Source organism: Harmonia axyridis, chromosome 4, assembly GCF_914767665.1.
Source record: "Harmonia axyridis chromosome 4, icHarAxyr1.1, whole genome shotgun sequence".
Classification (NCBI taxonomy): Eukaryota; Metazoa; Arthropoda; class Insecta; order Coleoptera; family Coccinellidae; genus Harmonia; species Harmonia axyridis.
In genome coordinates, this window is record NC_059504.1 from 44,077,911 (window position 1) to 44,103,681 (window position 25,771).

Consider the following 25,771-nt stretch of genomic DNA (forward strand, 5'->3'; position numbering starts at 1 on the left):
TTGATCATTCTCAGCTTTCTCAGCTCAGTATATTCTCCGTCTATCCTTAGATTCGCGTTAACCTTTAGTCTCTCTCTTACTCTCTCTCTTTACTCTTTGCTGAGTTTGTTTCATTCAGGAGTAAAAAAACGAATTCATATTCAGGAGGAAAAGATCTTTTCAACAACATATCGCACGACCCATATAAATTTTAGGGGTTGGGGTTTTACGCACAGAAAAATGAAATGTATGATTTATATGTAAAAAAAAATTTCCCACCCCCCAGAGGATCTAACCGTTCCGATCATTTTAAAAAATCTTAATATTTCTATTTGAAATGACCTATGTTTCCTTTTCAATGTGACACCGTGTATACCTCAATCTCACAATTCACTAACAGCCCGTCTCGGTTAATTAATTCCATATATTCATATTAGGTGTATAGGTATTATATTATTTCGTAAGCTCATTCAAAGATGGTTATTCTGTTATCATACAGGTTTGTTGGTAGGTCACGGATATTCTTTTCTAACCTATGCACGCTTGATAGTGCGTGTTGATTAATGTCAAGGTAATTTTTAAAATTCACATGGACAGGGAAAAATCCTCAAAATAACTTGATTGGCTATGATTTTGACGAAAAAATATATACCTTCATTATCTATAATATTTGTACAAGAAGAAAATATTTAAGGACCATTTTGTATTTGGTGTTTTCAATGAGTTGTACCTAACTTCTTATACTTACAATAAGGGTAACTCAAGATTTCTACCTTTATTTTCAGAATATGGCAACATATTTGTCGAAACGGCGATATTAACAATTCAAGAATTAGTGGACAGAAATGTGTTCATTTCAAATTTCAATCATGATACATTTACGGTGTATATTTCATTGAGAAGAGGAAAACGATATCATTTAAATGACCGCCGCGGCTACGGTTGCCCATATCCATTTCATGAAACTTTCCATGACCAATAAAGTAATACGCACATCCTCAATAAAATTTTTTTTTAATTTGTATATGATACAGAAAATATAAAAATTCATGAACAAATTATTACCATAAAAATACAGGGCTTGTCAAATGAATGTGAAAACATCACAAAATATAATAATAAATAGTCATACTCATATTCAAAATTAAATACACACAAAAATTGGGTCCGATGTCACAGTTAACTTAAAAATTCGCTAAACTTGTATATAGTCTTTTCTAAAAGTAACTCCTTCACTCTTCTATTAAATACCGATGCACCAAGCTTTTTGAAATGATTTGAAAGCCTATCATATAGTTTGAGGCATGTATTATTGGGTCCTTGTTGGGTTTTCTTTATCCTGGCATAAGGAATAGAGAAGTTGTCCTTTTCACGAGTGTTATATCGATGATAGTCAGAATTTCTGATAAATTTTTCCTGTTTGTTGTGAACAAAGTTAACACAGGTAAGTATAAACATTGATGTTATCGTCAGTATTCTTTTCCTCTTAAAAACATCCCTACAGCTTTCAGTGCTCTTCATCCCGAATATGGCTCGAACAGCTTTCTTTTGCTGAATGAGAACTCTCTCAGCTTCTGAACTGTGACCCCATATGATTATGCCATACACAGCTAGTCCATGGAAGGATGAATAATAGACCATTTTAGCAACCCCCGAGTGAGAAATTTGTCTTATTCTTCTGATCATAAATATTGATGTTGATAATTTATTACAGAGATTGGTTATATGGTTTCTCCAGCTCAAGTCCGAACTTCCCCAATACCATAATTAAGGTTTTGATTTGACCGATTTTTGAGCATTGACATAGACCTTATATTTCACGTGGGATAAAAAAAGTCTAAAGGTGCTGTGATGTATACGAACGATATACATTAATAGAATGTGACTTTTATTTGTTTAGAATGTGAAATACACTTTCTGTTCTTATCATGAATATGGTATAACATATGCTTCTTTTGATGTTCATTTGATTCAGTATGTATTTGGTCGTTAAGAAATAAAGATATATAAAATAGTGTGTTGGTTTAATATATCGAGAACATTACAGTGGCGACGAGGATAAAGTCATCGATAGTTTACAAGTTACTGAAATTTTCTTTACGGTAGTAGTTGAAATGGCAGCCATAGGTCATTTACGGGAGTTCAATGTTAGTGTTTCTGACTGGACAATCTACAAAGTGCAGTTAACGAACTACTTCGCAGCAAACAACATAACCGATCCCGCAATAAAAAGGGCAATATTTCTAAACTGTTGCAGCGAAAGCAGTTTTCAGCTTTTGAACAGTTTGTGTATCCCGGATACTCCACAAGATAAAGACTTCGATAATTTACTGAAGTACTTCGATACATACTTCGCTCCGGCGAAATTAGTTTTTCCAGAAAGACAGAAATTCTATAATTGTTCTAAAGCCAAAGAAGAATCTGTTCAAGAATGGGCTGCTCGTGTTAGACAACTGGCTTCCAGATGCAATTTCAAAACGGCCGAATTATCCACCATTTTGAGAGATAAATTCATAATGGGGTTTGAAAAGGGGCCTATAATGGACAGGCTATTCGAAGAAGACGAAACAAAACTCACTTTTGAAATGGCAATTGAAGTAGCATGCAGAAAAGAGGCTACATGCAAGACTGAAGTGGCTTTTGGAAATGTGAAGAAAGAGGAGATGGAGATGTACTATTCGAAGACGAAACTTGGACCTGAATTTCCTGAGAAGAAATCGAAGCATGGTTATGAAAGAAAACTTTTCGAGAAGAAACGGACAACGGAATGTGATGTGTGCGGTAAAGTTCACTATGGTTTGTGCAGGTATCGAAATTTTATTTGCAATCTATGTGGAAATAAAGGTCATTTGGCGAAAAAGTGTTCAAAAGTAAATTCAGCTAAAAATCATTTTTTGAATTTGGAGGATAATACAACGGAATCACATGATCAGTCAATGAATTTTGACATTGATAACGACCTAGAAAATCAACTTTTTCATTTGAATACCTCAAATGTAGACCCCATTTTTGTTGATGTATTTGTTAATAATGTTCCTGTGAAATTTGAGTTAGATACCGGTGCCGGTGCGTCTGTAATTTCTGAGAGGTTCAAAGCGGATTTTTTTTCAAACTTACCATTGCTTTCATGTACAGAAATATTTCAGACTTATGATGGCAAGAAAATTCATCCCTTGGGAAAAATCGATGTTTGTATTGGATACAGAGGTAGGTTGGAAAATTTGTTTTTGTATGTCGTAGAAAATGGGGGACCACCCCTATTAGGTCGAGATTTTCTCAACAAATTTTCTTTAGGCATAAATAAGATGGAAGTTTCAGATAACCGGATGTATATCGAAAATTTTCATAGGGAATTTCCAAATGTTTTCACGAATAAATTGGGATTATTTAATAAAGGAAAAATTCATTTGAAACTTAAAGAGGGTTCTATACCGAAATTTTTTAAGCCTAGACCAATAGCTTTTGCTCTGAAAGAAAAAGTGGAAAAGGAGATAGATAGATTGGTTGAAGAAAATATACTAACACCTGTTGATTATAGCGATTATGCTACTCCCATTGTGCCTGTGTTGAAAAGTAATGGGTCAGTTAGAATATGTGGAGACTATAGTGTAACTTTAAATCCAAATTTGGAAATTGATAAATTTCCTTTGCCCAGAATAGAAGAACTGTTCACTAAATTGCAGGGTGGTACTATTTTTACCAAAATAGATTTGTCTAGTGCATTTCAGCAGGTCGAATTAGATGATGAAAGTAAAAAACTCACCACCATCAGTACTCATAGGGGTTTGTTTTTTTATAATAGGTTACCGTTTGGCATTCATTCTGGTCCTTCGAAATTTCAAAAAATTATGGAAAAAGTGCTGGTGGGTTTTGAAGATGTGACATGTTTTCAAGACGATATATTAATTTCGAGTAAAGATATTAAAGAACACATCGATAAAGTTCGAAGTGTTCTCCATAAGATGTCCGAATGTGGTTTAACAGTTGAGAAAAGTAAGTGTGATTTTTTTAAACCTAGTGTCGCCTATGTTGGATATATTATAGATAAAAACGGTTTGCATAAGAGTAAAGAGAAAATTGATGCCATTCTGAAGGTGCCATATCCTCAAAATGTGACGCAATTTAAGTCCTTTTTAGGAATGGTCAATTATTATAACCGTTTTATACCAAATGCTTCATCATTACTCAAACCACTTTATAAATTGTTACAGAAAAATAGTTCATGGAAGTTTGATACTGCTTGTGTACATAGTTTTGAGACTGTCAAAAGAGTTCTTGGTTCAGAAACCATTTTAGTTCATTTTAATAGTCAACAAACTGTTCATTTATTTGTTGACGCTTCTCAATATGGTTTAGGTGCAGTCATAATGCATATTATTGAAGGTAGTTTTAGACCGATAGCATACGCTTCTAGGACTCTATCACAAAGTGAGTTGAAATATTCACAGATTGAAAAGGAAGCTGCTGCAATAATTTTTGGTGTAAAAAAATTTATTCAGTACCTTTATTGTAAAAAATTCATATTACATACTGACCACAAACCTTTGGTAACAATTTTTGGCCCCAAAAAAGGAATACCAGTTTATGCAGCAAATCGACTTCAGCGCTGGGCTCTTATATTGTCAAATTTTCAATATGAAATTGAATTCACGAAGTCCAAAGAAAATTTAGCTGATTGCTTCTCTCGATTGCCAATTAAAGATGATGAAAATGGTGATAAAAGTAACACATTATTAATAAGTTTCATCCAAAACAATGGGGAAATACCCATCGACTTCAATTTAATATCGAAGCACACATTAGATGATGCGCTTTTACGTAAAGTAATTTTTTTTACAAAGAACGGTTGGCCGAATAAAATAACATCGGATTTAAAAAAATTTTATGTCAATAGAAACTATTTGAACATTGTAAACGATTGTTTAATGCACGGTAATAGAGTGGTAGTCCCAGAAAAATTACAAGGAATGGTATTAAAAGTCTTGCATAAGTCCCATATGGGGATGGTAAAAACAAAAGGTATTGCACGTTCGTATGTTTGGTGGCCGGAATTGAATAATGATATACAAGTTTCGGTAAAGTCGTGTGAGGCATGTTTAAAATATAGAAATGCCCCACCAAAGGCATCCCTTGAGGTATGGAAATGTCCAAACGGCCCATGGGAACGTGTCCATGTCGATTATTTGGGTCCATTTCAGGGTAAAAACATATTTGTTCTTGTGGATTCATATTCAAAATGGGTCGAGTCATTTATAGTAGGACATCCAAGCAGTCTCATCACAATTAAACTTCTTAGAAGCATATTTGCGAGATTTGGTTTTCCTTTAACATTAGTATCAGATAATGCAACCTATTTTTCTTCACGGGAGTTTACAGAATACTTAAATCGAAATGGAATTAAATTGAAACAAGGACCTCCGTATCATCCTGCTACTAATGGACAGGCTGAAAACTCAGTTAAAAATATTAAGTTGTCACTATTAAAAGCTCTAGAAGGTAAAATGGGAGACAGCAATTTAAGTTCATTTTTAGAAAATTTTCTGTTCGATTATAGATGTTTTCCGCATTGTACCACTGGTAAATCCCCTGCTGAACTTTTGTTCGGAAGAAAATTGCGGCATTCACTTGATTTACTGTTACCTACCACTAATGTAAATAAGAAGGTGGATGCCGAAATTTGCAAAAATATTGAACAAAAGCAAAGTTTACAAAAAAAATATTATAAGGGCACTAGAATTAGGAAATACGGTATAAATGAAATAGTTCTCGCAAGAGATTTTCGTGGTCTTAAATCAAAATGGATCAAGGGAATAATTAAGGAGAAGATTGGACCGCGAACTTATTTAATTTACATACCAGAACTGAACAAATATTGGCACCGGCATCTGAATCAAATATTAGATTTTAGCAATATCTCTATGGGAGATATCTCAGAAAATATAAAAGTAAATGTTTCAGAGAAAGATAGTATATCTAGTATAGAGGATTTAAGATTGGATGAGTTTTTTAAATCTCCTGATTTAAAAGAAAGGGAAGAGGTTAATGATGTTAAATCTAAGAGAATTAGGAGAAAACCAGATAGATTTTGCTTTTGAGCTTAAATTTTGATTATAATATATAACTTTTTGGGTTTTCAAGGATTTCGCTGTGTCGAAAATTTTAAGGGGAAGATATGTGATGTATACGAACGATATACATTAATAGAATGTGACTTTTATTTGTTTAGAATGTGAAATACACTTTCTGTTCTTATCATGAATATGGTATAACATATGCTTCTTTTGATGTTCATTTGATTCAGTATGTATTTGGTCGTTAAGAAATAAAGTTATATAAAATAGTGTGTTGGTTTAATATATCGAGAACATTACAGGTGCTAAATCTCAAGATCTCGATGGTCAATTGCGATCACTCTTTTGAGAAATAATACGACCAGAAAACTTTTTTGCAGAATTTCGATTGTTACGTTGTTTGTGTGACACATATTGCTGTATTGTTGAAAATAAATATCTTCCACATCAATATCTTCAAATTCTGAGAAAAAAAAACATTAATCCGGTAGCGTAATCCATTCACCGTAAATATTGCACACGCCTTATTTTCGGAAAAGTAGGGTCCAATCAAACCACTTTCCCAAAAACCACATCAAACACGTTGAGGATGGAGAGGCTTTTCAACAATGATTCTTGGATTTTTCAAGCTCCAAATGCGACAATTTTGCTTATCGACGTAGTTTCCGAGATGAAACTAGGCCACATACTGAAGATTCTTCAATCCGGATCATTTTGATGCATTTCAAGGACTCAATCAGCGAAGGCCAACGATGTTGCAGGTGATCGACCGGTTTGAGTTCTTGTGTTAACTGTTAACTTGTGTCAACACGTTTTTTATTCTTCATAACACTTCCTTTTTGTCCTTACTATTCACTATTCCCGGCTAGGGATTCATCAAGCCGAGTAGCTTGACATTTTAACCAACTATTTGACTTGAAAATCAAGCTCGTGAAAAATTGCATACTTGAGCTTGACTTGACTTGATTTTAGATAATTATTGCTTGACTTGATATCAAGCTACTTCATATTACTTGAGCTTGATATGCACGCGTCGCACGGCATATATTTCTGCAATCTTGTGCGCGCTTGGACTAAATAAGGGGATTCCTCGAGCGACGAGAGACTGAAGCTTTCGCTAATGAGACTTTATTAGTAGTTTTCTCACATTTCTTTGAAATCTATTGATAGATTTTGGTAGTTTCAGAAATATCTTTCCAAACTTGGCCAAAATGGCCAAGGATTTTTTATCAACGCTAGCTCCTGTTGAAAGAAAATTTTCCAGAGCTGCTCTTACAGTTACAAAAATCCGCAATATATTAGGTGACAAATCTATAAGATGCCTCATGTGTCTCAGATCGTGGATGGAGAATGATGAAATCAAACAAAGCCTGGAGGTTTCTCAATATTAAGAAACTTTATTATTTTTTATTTTGTTATGATTTGAAGTGATTTAATTTATGTTTCTATCTAAAAAAAGTTGATATTTTCTGTTCTTTTATACAATAAGTTTAATAAATAAATGTGTTTTTTGCAAGGTTCCTTCTCATTTCATCATTTTTTTATTGATGTGACACTACACAATAAAACTGCTAAAAACCAAATAGCTTGATATGATTCAAATTCTCGATAAATAAATACTTGACTTGTCTTGAGATTGAAAAACGACTACTTGACTTGAGCACTTGAGTTTTACTTGAAATCAAGTCAAGCCCCAGTCCCTATTGCCGACCGAGAAAGTGCTTTACGACACCCGAAAGTGCATAATTTCCTAAATGAATTTTAACAATTTCAATGCGTTGTTGATGCGTGTATCTTTCCATTTATGGGAACGGCGTAGTTCCTAATTGTCAAATATCAGAAGGTTTTAGCTTCAAAGTAAAAGCTTCTCAGCTAGCGGGCTATTTAAAAAGAAACCTTTTATTGGAAAAACAGGACAAACAGTTGGACCAACGTAAAATTGACACCTCGATTTTCCGAATTTGAAATGAAAATGTGGAAAATCGCTCGAAACCTTCAATTTCTGATTTAAGGCGAACAACTTTTTTCATACCCGTTACTTCAACTCCTTAACGGGGGTGAGCACTACCCCTTGGATTTTGAATAAGGATGAAGAGTGCTCCGATGACTAATTTTGAAGAACTATCGAGTACTATATGACCTTAAATCTTCGCTTCAAAAATATCCATCGATAATGAAAGAACAGCGAAAACAGTGAAAAAAGCAATGTGGAATTTATCTTGAGAATATTATTCGTATCCGACATATTTCAAAAGTACATAACGGGTGTTTTTTTTCGAGGTATATAACTTTAAGTTGGCATTACTGTTCAAGATGGTGACCGATTTAACAGCTGTCAAGTGATTTATTCACAATTTGATTTGGCAATTCATCATGAATAGACTCACGCCTGAACAACGCTTGCAAATAGTGCAATTTTATTTCGAAAATAATGGTTCTGTGCGGAATACGTATCGCGCACTACTTTATCGTCGACAAAATCGTCCATCAGAGCAGTTGATTCGATTAACCATGGAACGTTTTCGCACCACGTTTACTCTTATTGATAACTCGCATCCCCAGAGACACCGTACGTTGCGTACAGAAGAAGCTATTGCTGCTGTAGGGCGTAGCATTGAGGAAGACCCGAATGAGTCTATCCGCCATCGAGCACAGGAATTGGATCTGTGTCCATCCACTTTATGGAAGATTTTGCGGAAGGATCTTGGTTTGCGTGCTTACAAAATCCAACTCGTGCAAGAATTGAAGCCAAACGATCATCAAGTAAGGCGTAGATTCGTCGAATGGGCCCAAAATGAGATTGCCGTTGTTCCCGATTTTCATAAGTGAATTTTGTTTAGCGACGAAGCGCACTTCTGGTTGAAAGGCTACGTCAACAAACAAAACTGCCGCATTTGCAGTGAAGCTAATCCTCAAGTGTATGTCGAAACACCGTTACATCCAGAAAAATTAACTTTTTGGTGCGCTTTTTGGGCTGGTGGAATCATTGGTCCGTACTTCTTCAAAAACGATGATGACCAGAACGTTACAGTCAATGGTGATCGGTATAGAGCCATGATTACTAACTTTTTCATTCCTGAATTGAACAACCATGACGCCCAGGAGCTGTGGTTCCAACAAGACGGCGCAACATGTCACACAGCTTGTACCACAATCGATTTATTGAAAGACACGTTTGGTGACCGCCTAATTTCACGTTTTGGACCTGAGAATTGGCCTCCAAGATCTTGTGATTTAACACCGCTAGATTACTTTTTGTGGGGCTATGTAAAGTCATTGGTCTATGCGGATAAGCCACAAACCCTTGACCATTTGAAAGACAACATTCGCCGTGTTATTGCCGATATACGGCCACAAATGTTGGAAAAAGTAATCGAAAATTGGACGTCCAGATTGGACTACATCCGAGCCAGCCGTGGCGGTCACATGCCAGAAATCATATTCAAAAAGTAATGCCACAAGATTATTTTGCGGATAAATAAAATTCATGTCAATCGAATAATCCATCGTTGTTTTATTGCAATTTAAAGCTCCATAGCTCTAAAAAAAACACCCTTTATTTACTTTCGGATGTCATCGAGCAGAATTGAATTTGATCATCTGTGAATCCAACTTGAAGGATCGAAATTCCGTATCATGCGAGTAAAATACTTAATTGAGCCCTTTTTCCAAGAAAAAACATTCAATAATGATCTGGCAGTAGTATAAAACACGGTGAAATAAAGTGTCAATTAATTATTCAACCTTAAGCAAAACCTACTTTCACCTTCAAACGACATGAAGCTGTTAGAATATAATTATTATTTTCTCGAGGTTTGAGGTAATTACTTTGCTTATGCTCTTGAGGATTTTGCAAGGGCAAGACTACTGGCTCATATATTTCGTTCTGTTGAGTTCATTCTTGCTTGTTGAATTGGTAGGAACAGTTGCCATTCTCACGAAGAATGAACATATATATTTTACATGGAGGTCACATACTTTCCTTTGTTCATGTAGGTACCTATATTAAATAAAATGAAAGGAAGTAGAAACAGCTGCCAATCAACATGAAAAATCGACATAGTGAAATGAAACATTTGAAACGAAATATTTTAATTCCGCAGAATATCTCAATTATTGCAGAACATCTAAAATGAAATCCTGATCCTGATGAAGGAAATAGTAAGAAATTCAAATTATTTTCAAGGTTTATTATAAAAAAACTGATATAGCCTGTTCATTCAAAAGAAATGTGCGAACTTTATTATTCAATTAAATGGAGATTAGCTATTTAATTTGTTTTCATATATTATTGATGTCTGTCAAATAACAGATTTTTTCCGAGAAATCTGCGTCTTGAAATACACGAAAATATTCTGAAATCAGATCATTAATGGTTTGGATGGAATACACCAAGGTCTGAATTTTTTTAATGCCGTCAACATTGTTTCTATCTCCCAAGATAGAAACGTATTATAATCTGAATAACCTGTTTCGTCGATTGTCGAAATTTGAATCTACTCTTTTAGTATTCAGGAATAAAGAATGTTCGATGGATATAGTACTTCCTGGGTTCAATCCTGGAATCAATCAAAATTCCTTTTTAGAGATTTTTCATTTTAGATTGTGGGTTGTGGTCCTTATACTGTGACTAAAGTAGTTCACGGCCAAGGACAAATTAGGGAAATAAAAGAACGGGATGAAAACACTTATTCAATTTATTTCCAACCCACTAAAATTGTGTGAAGAAGATGATATTTAGATCTAATCGCTTTTTAAGGGTTTGACGGCTCGGTCGTTGCGGCTCGGTCGCAGGTACTTTTTCGCCAGTCTCGGGAACAGATTTAAAAATCTTTAATCTTCTCGTTGTCGGTGCAAGTGTTGCACATATGTTGTAGATGTAGTTTCTCGTAGACTTGTCTAAAATCAATTGAATTATTCGCCCTGAATTGTCGATTTTTATGGGCATTCAGGCAGTTTTCGATTCGACCGTTAGCAAAGCCTTTCTACAGATCCCTTAGGGGTGTGGCTTTGATCATTCTAAGTTTGTACACCAAAGACTTTCGTTCGAATTTCAACTTTCGTATATTTTCAAGGGAATTGATAGATTCCCTACAAGATAGTCCAAATTTGTTATTATTATTAGATATATTTTCTTAATACTTATTTTCTGTATGTAAAAATAAATCTGGATTCAACGATAAAATTCCAATTTCAAATTCCAGAGCTTTTGCAATGTATAGGTGTCAAGTGCTCTCCATCCAGAGTCTTTCTCAAGATTGACTGAAATATGCAGTTTGTTCAAGCTTAAAGGAAATCACTTTTTCAAAATACAATCATTTGAATATCCTATTGACACGTCAATATACAACTACAAATTATTGGAAACCAGATAACACTGATACATTTTTCCCTTTTCTTATAAAAAAATCCAAGATTGAGATGAGATAAAACCACATACAAAGAAGCAAGAAAAGCACTGAATTGGCCCTACCACTTCTTTTGATCGTTGGAACCAAGCTTCGAAGAATACTTACATTATTACATTACATTTGTTGTTTTTTTTTGAAAAATAGATAAAAACGAGTTTCGTGTATTGGTATAGAACTTTGTTGGGACAAGTTAGTAATGTGAGAAATCGAAACCTTGTGCGTCGCTCAAATACAATTCAGAATATTGCTGCTGTAGCAATTTTATGGAGTAGGTAGTTCAAATAAGCACGTTATGTTGATGAAAACCGAGATTTGTCGATCTTGGGCATTAAGGATACCACAAACAAGACTTAGGTCTTGAGGCTTTTGAAATTTGGTTAACACAAGAAAGGAGGATCACCAGTGGCAGCAACAGCGGGATTATCCATGCGGGATCTACGGGATTTTTCGGGATTCGATATTAAAATTGCATATCAGCACAAACGTCTTTTGAAACGTCCCAGAAAGCAATAAACCACTCATAAATTACGGACGAAGATGCAACACTAGTTACTGCAGAAACTACACTACGATTCATGATCAGCAAATTGAAAAGTCATTATAACTCGACAATCGACATTGAGTAAAGAAATGGTTGAAGCTTTATTTTTTAGGATAAAAGAGCGCCGGTAATGACAAGTATGGTATCGTATTTAGAAAATCCAGGTAAATATCTGGAATTTCTGTGATAACGACAAATGGCGAAGAAGATACATTTCTACTTCATAAGGAATCAACTTTACGAAATGAAATTAAGAGTTTGACTGCAAAAAGAGACGTCTTTAGAAGACAAAACACAATCCCAAACCGTGGACTATTTCATCCATGCTGATGAGGATAAAGTACCTTTATATAGGGTGTTTTTTTTCAAGGTATATAAATTTAAGTTGGCATTACTTTCGAGATGGAGACCGATTTAACAGCTGTCAAGTGATTTATTCTCAATTTGGTTTGGCAATTCATCATGAATAGATTCACGCCTGAACAACGATTGCAAATAGTGCAATTTTATTTCGAAAATAATGATTCTGTGCGGAATACCTATCGCGCACTGCGTCCATTTTATCGTCGACAAAATCGTCCATCAGAGCAGTTAATTTGATTAACCATGGAACGTTTTCGCACCACGTTTACTCTAATTGATAAATCGCATCCCCAGAGACGCCGTACAGAAGAAGCTTTTGCTGCTGTAGAGCGTAGCATTGAGGAAGACCCGAATGAGTCTATCCGCCATCGAGCACAGGAATTGGATCTGTGTTCATCCACTTTATGGAAGATTTTGCGGAAGGATCTTGGTTTGCGTGCTTACAAAATCCAACTCGTGCAAGAATTGAAGCCAAACGATCATCAAGTAAGACGTAGATTCGTCGAATGGGCCCAAAATGAGATTGCCGTTGTTCCCGATTTTCATAAGCGAATTTTGTTTAGCGATGAAGCGCACTTCTGGTTGAAGGGCTACGTCAACAAACAAAACTGCCGCATTTGGAGTGAAGCTAATCCTCAAGTGTATGTCAAAACACCGTTACATCCAGAAAAACTGACTGTTTGGTGCGCTTTATGGGCTGATGGAATCATTGGTCCGTACTTCTTCAAAAACGATGATGGCCAGAACGTTACAGTCAATGGTGATCGGTATAGAGCCATGATTACTAACTTTTCCATTCCTGAATTGAACAACCATGATGTCCAGAAGCTGTGGTTCCAACAAGACGGCGCAACATGTCACACAGCTCGTGCAACAATCGATTTATTGAAAGACACGTTTGGTGACCGCCTAATTTCACGTTTTGGACCTGTGAATTGGCCTCCAAGATCTTGTGAATTAACATCCTTAGACTACTTTCTGTGGGGCTATGTAAAGTCATTGGTCTATGCGGATAAGCCACAAACCCTTGACCATTTGGAAGACAACATTCGCCGTGTTATTGCCGATATACGGCCACAAATGTTGAAAAAAGTCATCGAAAATTGGATGTCCAGATTGGACTACATCCGAGCCAGTCGTGGCGGTCATATGCCAGAAATAATATTCAAAATGTAATGCCACAAGATTATCTTGCGGGTAAATAAAATTCATGTCAATCGAATAATCCATCGTTGTTTTATTGCAATTTAAAGTTCTATAGCTCTAAAAAAACAACCTTTATTTCTAAAAAAATACCAAAGTAATAAAATTCTGACAGTCTTTTTTTGAAGGTGAGAATTCCCAATACCCACTTACTTTTTCATCGTTACGATGTCCAAATGATTAATATTCATTTTATTGAACGCAACACGTTACTCTTACCGCAGTTTTGGCATAATTCGTTATAATCCACGCCATATATTGGTTCTTGCAAAATTCTCTTATTAAGTAATAATGAAAACCGGTTGTTTCCAATGCGGACAAATTGTCGGTTGAGATTTTTACTCACATTCGATTTTTACAAGAGTATTAAGTGATCAATCTCAAAAGTCAATCAACTGCTCCCACTGTGTCTGACCTCAAATTCAGCTAACGATTAGTACTGTTAAAACTTCAGATTGAAAATTTTTTTGCTCCTCAATTGAGTTAATATTTATTCATGAATTAAAAACTAAGCAATCTCAATAAATTTAACCGGTATCATCGCTCTCTTACGTTTTTTTCGGTGTTAGAGGGGGAATATAAACAACAGAAAAGTTCTTGATCTTCATTTACCCCTCCCTGATCAATATTGCATCAAACTAAGCTCGAAAGTATATTTTAAACGATCAACATTCAGTTCTGTTCGAGTGCACTTTCAGCAAAGATTTGTTAAGTAAGTGAACAATGACATTCTTGTTTATATTCAATGTATAATATTTACCAATTGTCGGTCTCATTGAGGAAGAATATATTTTAAAGTTTCCTCGAAACAGTCGATCAAATCGAAATTTTTGTTTTTCTGAAAAAAAAATAGTGATCAATGTCTATCAACTTTTTCAATTCCTCTGATTTCACTTGACCCAGTTTTTTCAACTTTTTATTTTAGATTAACTTGAGTGTTCATCAGTTCTAGAGCTCTATTGGTTTTAAAATTTTAAATATACAAAGGAGAATTAAATTGAATTCCATCATAAATTTTTCACAGATTAGATATATTAAGGGTAGCTAAAAATCCAATGAAAAACGATCCATTTTCACTTTTAAAACTTATTTCGGAAATTATTCGAGCTTATTTCATAGAAATAAAACCCCATAATCACTCATTATAAGAATCAGATCGAAGTATTTCAAAGGCTAGAAGGAAAAAGATCTACTTCTACTTTCAAAGTATAGATACTAGGTACATAAAATTGCGTTCTTTTCAAAGTACCTATAGCCAAGTTTGAAAGTTATTTATGTTCTGTACACAACCCAGTTAAAATTTTCAAAATCGGTATATTATTCACGAAATAATGAACGGACCAAACTGAAGAGGTGAGAGTTTTAAAGAAACCAAAAATGATTTTCAAATTCTGTATTAAGAATAAATAATTCCTATGACGACATCGTTCCGAAACACCCACCTGGGGGTGGCAACAACCCCCAACATTTTTTTAATAGGCAGAATATGTTGGATGTGGTTTAGTTGAGAATTTTTTTCATTCCAACTACGATGTTTGGAGAACAGAAAAACTTATCAACTAAACCATATCCAACATCTCCTCCCCATTCAAAAAATATTGGGGGTTGTTGCCACCCTCAGGTTGTTTTTTCTGGACAATATCGTTATAGGATTTCTTTCTCCCTAATACAGAAATGAAAAAATGAAAATATTCTTGAGTTTGGGCAATTCAACTGTCTGTTCAACATCACCTTTTGACGGTAAGTTCATCATTACGTTATTTCGTTAATAAATAAACGATTTAAAAAATTTTAACTGCGTTATGTACAGAACATAAATATCTCCAAAATAACCAACATTCGACTTCACTTTCCAATTAAAAAAATGTTGGGATTGATTCCACCTTTATGGTGGTGGTTTTTGGGAACAAGCTCTTGATAGAAATTCGTCCTTCAAAACAGAAGTTGACCTTTTTTTGAAATCTTCGAAAATTCTCCGTTTATGAGTTCTGGTTGGTCAAATTTTTGTTGGGACACCCTGTATATTGTTCTCCATTCAACCTTAAAGGTTGAGAGTTAGAAGGTGTCGATCATATTGTTAAACGCCAACTTCCTTCCTATATTTTGAGGCTGAATGAAGGTTAAAAGGAAAATTATAGTTTTGGCTAATTATTTCCGATAATACAATCACTGAAGCAGAAAGCTTTCAATTAACTCTTCACGTTCTTTTTTTTTATAGAAAATTCAATCAATTTTTTAATTTATGACTTTGAAAATGTAGTTCAAAACTTTTTCGATTTTTTTTTTAAGAAAAGAGTCCGGAAAATACAGGTGGGCAGAATTTTATATTCAGTTTTTGGACTCAACACAATTCAATATTGAAACTGCAAAAATTTTGAGAAAGGCTAATTTTTTCGGCTGTTCTATTTTTTTTTTCTTCAGAATTTTTAAATATTATGGAACTTGACACTTTTGTTAATTCATATGTGCATCTTGTCGATCTCTCATTAGGCTAATTTTTTTCTCCAAAAATCGGGATTGCTTCTAATCGTTCTGAAGTCAATGGAAATAGCAGTTTTATGGCCAGTTGCACCATTTGCCTAAACATTGATTAAAATTTAAACATTGATTACTTTCTGATTTCTCTTAAGAAATCAGAAGGTAATCAATGTTTAAATTTTGAATCAAAGTTTAGGCAAATGGAGCAACTGTTGCTGTTCCACTATTGCTGGTCGAGAAGTTGCTTCACGACGACCTAAAAGTGCTTTAGTTTTTCAATATTTTCACCGTTTTTCTAAAGAATTTCAACAATTCCATTGCTTTGTTGAAGCGTGTATCGTTCCATTTTGGTAATGGTATGGTTTTTACTTGTCAATTTTCAAAATAAGATCGGAAAACGCTACACCTTAATTAACTCACTGATTTCTGCACATGATTCTCCATAATGATTCCTCATATCCAGCTCATAACTTTCCAAAATATGTATTTTGGCATATATAACGCCCCATTTAATTTATCCAAAAACAGATTCATACACCATTCTACTGATAGGCTTTCAATATCTCAAATATTGTTAATTTATTTTAGCATAGAAGGAAAATGCCATTGCCAGACAGTCAAAATAAATTTTTTATCGCTTACAAATAAATTTTTGAGATTCTATACGGAACGTTCTATTGTATATTATAATATTTATTATGATTCATTCAAATTGTTATTATGAAAGATTATGAGTACGTATATCAAATAAAAATCAAATCGAGAACAACCAAAACCATACTTATAAAGAAATACCTAAATATGCAGAGTTAGAAAAAGTAGAGCCGGTACATCAACAACAGAGCAAAGGGTCGAAAGCCCAAATTTCAAAAATCCGCATCCGTGATTCCAGGCCATATCTAAAATAAATATACTATAGCTCTTTAAAAGGAGAAGAAGAAAATCTATCTAAGTCAACCCCAAATGTTTTATTAAATGGCTACATATTTTGATCTCCAAGAGATCATCTTCAACAAACAGAGGAAATCTGCATTCATTTGCTCTGTTTGTTTTCTTTTCATGTATTCATTTGTTCTGTTTGTTTTTTTGTCAATTAGCAGAATCCGAGAGATCGTCTAAGTCACTACTAATTGAAGCAAGAACAAACAGAGCAAATGAATGAAGATTTGCTATGTTTGTTGTCTTTTCAATTAGTAGAATCCGATAGATCATCTTGGGCCCTACTGATTGAAAAGTAAACAAACACAGCAAATTTACATTCATTTGCTCTGTTTGTTTTTTTTTTGCAATAGAGAACAAAAAGAAGCAGATGAATGTAGATTTGCTATGTTTGTTTTTTTTTTCAATTGAATTTTTTACTAATTGAGAAGAAAACAAACACAGCAAATTAATGCAGATTTGCTCTGTTTCTTTACTTTTCAATTAGTAGGGCCTGAATATGATCTATCGAAGGTGGAAACATGTAGCCATTCAATAAAACATTTGGAGTTGACATACAGAGTTTTTCATTCTCTTTTTACTTATTATTACTCCAATAAGAGATTATGAATTAAGTTTCTATACTAAAATTCTTTGCCAACTATAAATTTATGACTTTAAAATAACAACAATCACCAAATCAACATAATAATATATTCTTAATGCTTCCAGAATGCATAAACTCGCTTGCTTCGCAATTCTGCTCTCTGCAGCAACATGCACTTGGGCCTATTCCAGCGGTGCACCAACAGCTGTTTGTGATGACATGACCCCCAAACATCCATTTGACCCACAAACCTCAGCACTTCCTTACACAGTTTCCATCTCGAAGAAGACAGTCAAACCAGGCGAAGAAACTGACATAACCATCTCTGGCAAGGATTTCAAAGGTTTCCTTGTTGAAGTGAGGAAAGGAGATAAGGCCGTTGGTAGCTTCTTGGTGGACTCTAAGGACAAAGATATCCAAGCTTTGAAATGTCACGGTTCTTCGAATGTGAGTTTGAATGAATGCGGAAGCAGGAATTTACCAGTTGATGGAATTGGATCAAGGTTTAAGAGTGTTTTCAGGAACAAATTCTGATGCGATAGGCTCACTGAAGTGGATAATCACTATTTACCATTTATTGTTGCCGATCTCTTTAAAGTAGTAGTCGCGAGGTTAAAATCATTGCATAGTTTCACGGAATATCTTAGCTCAAAAAGGGAAAATCATTAGAATATATATATATAGAATATAATACCGTGTTCAATATAGTATTACATATTTCATAAAAAAAAACGGTAAAAGAACTGACTTTGACACAAATTTTATAGATATACTTATCAATATAAGATTCTATTGTTTCTTTTTAGTTTATACAGGGTGTTTTCAAATTAGACGTGAACGTCGTGAACCTTGGAGGACGTGTTAATATGATTCATTTGCTGTCATTTGGAACATATTTAGTGGAAAACAAAAATAAACTGTTTATGAGAAATTTGAGTTCTTGTGATTTTCGAAAGATTTCTCATTTTTACATCATTTTTCGTCAATTTTATTATAATTTTGAATTATTTTCGTGGCCAGCGAGAAGTCTGGATCTAACATCGTTAGGAAGCAAAGCAACGAGAAGATTGAGAGTGAATTTCAGGGGAAAAGTTACAACTGAAAAAATAATAAAGAGTTTGTATAAGGAATGATGGAAGTCATTTCAAACATAATTCATGAATACATTTTCTATTGAAATCTTAAGTTTAATTGCAATGAAAAAATATTTAATTCAATACTTTCCTTTATTTGCTTCTTTTCCCTTTCAAATCTGCTGAAACAAAATTAGTGCCTGCATTGAGCATTCTAACGAAAACTCTTTTAGGAAATAAAGTAGGAATTTGGCAAATTTATATGAAAAATTTACTATTCTTTTCTTCTATTTTCAAATCATACTAATTCTTATTCAACATCTAATACAATATAGTTTTGCTTTTTTTCTTACATATCATATCCTTTTCTGATGAAAATAATCCAAAATTTAAATCAAACCTGGTTTACGTAAAAAAAATTGACGAAAAATGAGGTAAGGTGAGAAATTTTTTAAAAAACACGAGAACTCAAATATCTCATAAACTGCTGATTTTCGGTTATCAATAGATATGGCTCAATCGACAACAATGAGTGATACTAACACCTCCTTCAAGGTTCACGTCTAATTTGGAACACCCTTTATAGATGTGGGGCTACGTTCCTCTTCAAATTCAGCATGAACGTGATTAAATTTTTTTCATAAATACTTAATTTCTTCTCAGTCGGATCAATTGTCAGGGAGATATTACCTATTTTTCTTCTATGATCTGCTTGAATTTTCTTTGGATCTGAAGATACAATCAACACATAGTTATGAATTAAGTTTGATTTTACTATTTTTATATCAACACGCAAAAACGCAACACGCTCAGAGCGTTGCGATATTAAAAAAAAGAGTCAGTTTTTTTCTGACATTATACAGGCATATTTTGTTATTCGTGATTCATTCGAAATTTATTTCAATGTCATTGAATAAAATTGTTATCATATAGGTGTAGAATATCCAAAGTCATAGATATGTAAGAAGCTAGAATATTTCTATTATAAAGGGTGTTTTTTTTTTACAGCTATAGAACTTTAAATTGCAATAAAACAACGATGGATTATTCGATTGACATGAATTTTATTTATCCGCAAGATAATCTTGTGGCATTACATTTTCAATATGATTTCTGGCGTATGACCGCCACGGCTGGCTCGGATGTAGTCCAATCTGGACGACCAATTTGCGATGACTTTTTCCAACATTTGTGGCCGTATATCGGCAATAACACGGCGAATGTTGTCTTCCAAATGGTCAAGGGTTTGTGGCTTATCCGCATAGACCAATGAATTTACATAGCCCCACAGAAAGTAGTCTAGCGGTGTTTAATCACAAGATCTTGGAGGCCAATTCACAGGTCCAAAACGTAAAATTAGGCGGTCACCAAACGTGTCTTTCAATAAATCGATTGTGGCACGAACTGTGTGACATGTTGCGCCGTCTTGTTGGAACCACAGCTCCTGGACATCATGGTTGTTCAATTCAGGAATGAAAAAGTTAGTAATCATGGCTTTATACCGTTATACTTTATACGTCATTGACTGTAACGTTCTGGCCATCATCGTTTTTGAAGAAGTACGGACCAATGATTCCACCAGCCCATAAAGCTCACCAAACAGTCAGTTTTTCTGAATGTAACGGTGTTTCGACATACACTTGAGGATTAGCTTCACTCCAAATGCGGCAGTTTTGTTTGTTGACGAAGCCATTCAACCAGAAGTGCGCTTCATCGCTAAACAAAATTCGCTTATGAAAATCGGGAACAATGGCAATCTCATTTTGGGCCCATTCGACGAATCTACGCCTCATTTTTTCTATTCATGATGAATTGCCAAACCAAACTGAGAATAAATCACTTGACAGCTGTTAAATCGGTCGCCATCTTGAACAGTAATGCCAATTTAAAGTTATACACCTCGAAAAAAACACCCGATACAAGGGTTGTCCAAGTTTCCAGAATTTTCTTTGGGGCCAGTGAATTTATTGCCTAACAATATCAATGAAATAAACCCCAGTATTTAGCGGATCGCGGTATCCACTTCCAAAGGGACATCTGGCCAAGCGTTTTTATGAACAAGTTCAAGTGACTTTGGATATATTATACCTACCTATCTATGTTTGTGTTATTTTGGAATTAATAAATTTCATTTTTTATTTTTTTTTTCAGAGCGCGGCTACACATTCCAATGCTTCAGTAAGAAAATCGATAACTTTGAAATGGAAAGCACCCCAAGAAAAAGGAGAACTTCATGTGCTGTAAGTAAAATTTTCTTCGCTTTCCTAATAACTGAAAACAATGATTGTTTTCTCTCGTTCGTATAGAACATAATACTCAAAATAATTATAAGACAAGGCATAAAATATGAGAGAACTTGGCTTAGAAGAATTCACACCATTTTTATTTAGTAAAATAATTTCGCAGCTTCCCATAGTAAGGTCCAACCACACCTTAACACTTCGATTTTCCGATATTAAAATGAAAATGTGGAAAATCGCTCGGACCCGTCCATCTCTGATTCGAGGGGAACAACTTTTCCGCTTTTTTCATCCCCGTGACTTCAACCCCCTAATGGGGATGAACAAAATCCCTTGGATTTTGAATAGGGATGAAAGAGGTGTTGCGATAACTAATTTTGAAGATCGTATAGAGTACTATCTGACCCTAATAGCGAAAATAGTCAAAGAGGCAATGTGGAGTTTATCTCGAGAATATAATTCGTAACCGACAAATTTCAAAGGTTCATATTTAGAAGTTGTACTCTTCCACTATTTTATCTGTCATTTCCTTATCGATGGAAAATTGTAAGCGAAATTTCAGGATCAGATAGAACTCGATAAGATCTTCAAAATGAGGTATCGCAACATCCCTCATCCCTATTCAAAATCAAACCGGAATAATAATGAATTTTATTCAAATTAAACCTAGTACATGATAAAAAGTGTCAACAGAGAAGATTCATTACCTGCAAAAATTTGAAAAAAAATAAAATAAAATCAAGGTGTTAAGTTTTTGTTATGATTATGAATAACGGTGAATTTGTTTGATCTGAGTAAAGTAATACCATTGCCCAGTTAATCAAATATAGTTTTATCAAATACTCTTAATTTATAGCTTAATATTAAAACAATATGTAAATATCACACAAAAAAAAATAATTTTGGCGAGGCATTCTCGAGCCAATAAGGATTGCGGTGTACCATACCGAGGTCAGTTCCTTTAGTGACCTCAGGTCACTAATGGAATCACCATAACACGATCTATTAGTGATGACGTCATACACCGCCATTTTAGCTCTCCTGTCAGTGTTCGGAATCCAAACAAACAAATTGTCATTCAAATTAGTAGGTTTTCGTTGAAGAAAAAAAAGAAAAAGAGTTTATTTTGATAAATAAGTTTATTTAAGGAACGATTTTACTATTAATTGATAGACAGAAGGCACGAGATTAATGCCAGTAAGTTCGAACTTGAAGTTCAACTAATAAACACGGCTTTTCACAAAATCTGGGGAATGATACAGGATTCAAACTTACGGATATTAACCTCTGTCCTTCTGTCTATCAATTAATACAGAAATCATTCCTCAAATACTCTTATTTATGAAAATAAGCCAATTCCTTCAACGATACTGTACTAATTTGATTGACAATTTATTTGTTTGGATTCCGAACACTGACAGAAGAACCAAAAATGGCGGTGTGTGACATCACACTAATAGAGCGTATAGTCCTCAGTGATCTCCGCCCAATACAACACCCATCTCCAGAGCGGAGCATGGTGACACTCAAATAAAACACATTGCTTTTCAGCGTTTTTATTATTATTTTCCTAAATTATATATACAATAATATTTACAAGGAGAAATATACAGGATAGATAAATTTAAATTATTAATTAAAAATTAGTACCTGATCTCTGGGATCGCACCTAATGTTTTTATATAAATTATAATGTATGAACAATATTGGGTGGTTAGTATAATTTTTTTCTAGAGGTATGTTGGGTCAAATAAAACACATATTCGCCTCAGGTGGGATACATTTTTTCAGGATTTCTTACGTTAGGGTAATGTGATGTATCAATTTATGTCGTATTCTAATATTAGTATTTTGTGAAGTAGTAGTGCCGAGGTATTTGGTTTTTTCAATTTTTTTGGCAGTATATTTAAAGAATTTTATAGTATCGTTTTTTATTTTGTCCTGAATTAGTTCGATGTTTCCCGTTTTGTGAATTTCTTCGATTGGTGTATACCTTGATTCATTTAGAATGATTCTAAGGAATTTATTTTGTAACACTTGTAATGTTCTTAAATTTGACAATGAAGTTTTGCTCCATATTGGATCTGCATACAGGAATACCGGACGGATGCATTGTTTGTATATTCGAATTTTTGATTTTTTGCTGAGTTTGCTTCCCTTAGACAAAAGTGGGTACAGACTGCGAAGTAGTATGTAGCACTTCTGTCTAATGTTGTTTATGTGGTCATTGAAGTTTAATTTTCTGTCTAGGGTGAGACCCAAATATTTGACCGTGTTTTGTTCGTTTATTATTTGACCGTTGAATATTAGGTGATTTGGATTTGGTGCAGGTTTATTTTTATGCGTGAAGTGGATTAGGGTAGTTTTACTCGTATTAATTTTGATTTTCCATTTCTGATAATATTTTTCTAACTCGTTCAAATGATTTTGGATGTATTTATTCACTTGATTGGAATTTGATGATTCGGCCACTATTGCAGTGTCATCGGCAAAAATTTTTAGTTTTGTACTATTTGTCTTTGGAATGTCATTTATAAAATAATTGAATAGTGATGGGGATAGTAGGCCCCCTTGTGGTACCCCTGCTCTTAATGCTAGTTTTGTTGAAAGCGTTTTTTCTACTCTTACCTGGAAAGTTCGATTTGTGAGGTATGAGTGAATGATTTTAATTAGGTGTGGAGGAAAGTTGATTTTAATAAGTTTGTAGATCAGACCTTCGTGCCAGACGGTGTCGAAAGCCTTTTCTATATCCAAATTAAGCATGGCTGTGATTTTATTGTAGTTAAAATTTTTTGTTATTTGGTCAGTAATTGTAGCTAGTTGAAGTGTGGTGCTGTGCGATTCTCTAAATCCGAATTGTTCATCTATGATTTCGTTTTTGATGTTTTCGTGGTCTTTGATTCTGTATAGGATTATTTTTTCTAAAACTTTCGACATTGTTGGGAGGAGACTGATTGGTCTATAGTTCGATGCTATTTTGGGATCTTTTTTTTGTTTCGGGAATGATAGCACTATGGCATTTTTCCAGCTTTCAGGGAAGTAGCATAGTTTCAAGCAAGTATTAAAGATATAAAGTAGTTGAATTATGGCTTTCCTAGGGAGATTTTTTAATGTGCGATTGTAGATTTTGTCGTCGCCTGGGGCCTTTTTGTTTTTAAGTAATTTGATTATTCGTCTTATCTCCTCAGGGGAGGTAAGTACTTCTGGTGGAAAAGCGAAGAATTGGTTGTTGAATTGGTTTATTGTTTCTTTGACCGTATTTTCGGTTTGGCGGTCAGACATGTCGCAAGTAGAGTTATGATTTTTTGAGTACGTTTCAGCCAGATATTTAGCTTTACACTCATCCTCGAAAATTAATCCTTGAGGGCCGAGTAGTGTGGAGATTCCAAAAGAATTTTGTTTTAGTGAGCGCACTATTCGCCACATTTCGTCAGTGTTCGTTAGATTTTGCGTGAATTTCTCCCATTTGTGTGTTTTTAGAGAGCTTATTGAGCCTCTAACAAGATTAATTGTATCCTTATATTGTGCATGGAGGCTAGCTGTGAAATTGCGTTGTAGTCTTTTTCTTAGTTTGTTTTTAATTTTAATGAGTTCTTGCATGGTGACACTGCAGTAGCAAAATTGGTTTATTTCCCCAGCGGTGCCGATTTAGAGAGATATGCTCACCCACAACACCATCTCCCGAGCAGGCACAGACACTACAATTAACTGCAGTTAGATTAATAGCGGGCGTTTTTTCGCGTTGAATCATTCTAAAATCTTTGAAAAAACACATCTTACGGGAAAATTTTTCAATTAGAAGTTAATGGTTTTGAGGGGAAATCCCATTTATGCCAGAACTTCTTCCATTTAATTCCTCCTTGATGGAGGGGGGTTCAACTTGGGAATTTCAATTATAATGGGAGCCCCTGTTTTTTATTGCAGATTAGTATTAAACGGTCGTAAATTGTCCAACTCTTCTTCGAACAATCGGAACATAAAGATAGACAACTTGAAGGATATTTCTATTAGATTTTAATTTCAAAATAATCTTCTTTCAATTGATACATACTTTTATTATGGGATGTATTTTGAACCGAAAACAAATGATATCGCCATTTTCAAATGATCAATGACAATACATGTACTGAAAACAAACAGTTCAGGAGAAAACGTCCGAATTTCATGTGAATGATTATTGGAATGGATACGTTAAGGTCGTTCAGACCATAGACCTATAATAATGTTATTATAGGTCTATGGTTCAGACGGAAAATTCAAACTCGTATACAGAGCCATCTGTGGAGATTCGTGAAAAACTGTTCATACAGAAATTTTGTATTTTTTTTACCGTAGAATACGAATCCGCTATAAAAAAATTGAGATTTCCATTCGTTGACCTACGTACCCCTGACAAAGGGAAAATAAAAATGGAACAGGTTTTTGCCCACTTTTTATTTGAAACGTTTTTGCAAAAGATGTTTCCTTTTCGAGATTTTTGACTTATTCGACTTAAAAAATGCCCTTTATACAAATGTGAAAATAATTTGTACAAACAGGAAATGAACTAACTGAAACATTACCATAGTTAGCATTCTTCATTATAATAAAGATAGTTAACCTATTGAATTTATATTTTAGAACCTAAAAAATGTGATACTCACAATTTTTGACTCATGAGGAGCAATTCAACTTTAATGAGAAAATTGGATATGAAATAATAATAAGGTTTTATTGATGCGAAATTATCCAAATGATTTTTTTTTCAGGGCCACCGTTGCAGCTGATGGTGCAGTATTCTGGGCAAAAAAAGACGTCGGTAAAATAGTCGTTAATTAAGTACAAGTGATAAAAAAATTTATAGTTATATTTAAAAATAAAACTTCAAAAACATTTGTTGTTTTTATG

At 34.2% G+C, this 25,771-nt stretch overlaps 2 protein-coding genes across 2 annotated transcripts; both read left to right on the forward strand.

Annotated features, from left to right (window-relative positions):
- The first annotated feature begins 2,093 nt into the window (after positions 1-2,093).
- On the forward strand, positions 2,094-6,074 carry LOC123678727. Its single transcript, XM_045615882.1, has 5 exons — positions 2,094-2,785; positions 3,126-3,186; positions 3,426-3,972; positions 5,356-5,475; positions 5,938-6,074. The coding sequence occupies exons 1-5, from the start codon at positions 2,094-2,096 to the stop codon at positions 6,072-6,074; spliced, it is 1,557 nt and encodes a 518-aa protein (XP_045471838.1).
- Positions 6,075-13,923: 7,849 nt separating this feature from the next.
- On the forward strand, positions 13,924-25,756 carry LOC123678562 (putative defense protein Hdd11). The gene is made up of 4 exons (XM_045615654.1): positions 13,924-14,280; positions 17,697-18,018; positions 20,796-20,884; positions 25,633-25,756. Exons 2-4 carry the CDS (start codon positions 17,698-17,700, stop codon positions 25,700-25,702), a joined length of 480 nt encoding a protein of 159 aa, XP_045471610.1. The 5' UTR covers positions 13,924-14,280; position 17,697; the 3' UTR covers positions 25,703-25,756.
- Positions 25,757-25,771: the final 15 nt, after the last annotated feature.

Coding starts and splice junctions, on each gene's coding strand:
- LOC123678727 (XM_045615882.1), top strand. CDS start 2,094: ATGGCAGCCATAGGTCATTTACGGGAGTTCAATGTTAGTGTTTCTGAC. Junction 3,187..3,425: donor TGTTTGTATTGGATACAGAG/GTAGGTTGGAAA, acceptor AAATTTTTTAAG/CCTAGACCAATAGCTTTTGC. Junction 5,476..5,937: donor ACTATTAAAAGCTCTAGAAG/GTAAAATGGGAG, acceptor TAAATGTTTCAG/AGAAAGATAGTATATCTAGT.
- LOC123678562 (XM_045615654.1), top strand. CDS start 17,698: ATGCATAAACTCGCTTGCTTCGCAATTCTGCTCTCTGCAGCAACATGC. Junction 18,019..20,795: donor AATGTCACGGTTCTTCGAAT/GTGAGTTTGAAT, acceptor TTTTTTTTTCAG/AGCGCGGCTACACATTCCAA. Junction 20,885..25,632: donor AAAGGAGAACTTCATGTGCT/GTAAGTAAAATT, acceptor TTTTTTTTTCAG/GGCCACCGTTGCAGCTGATG.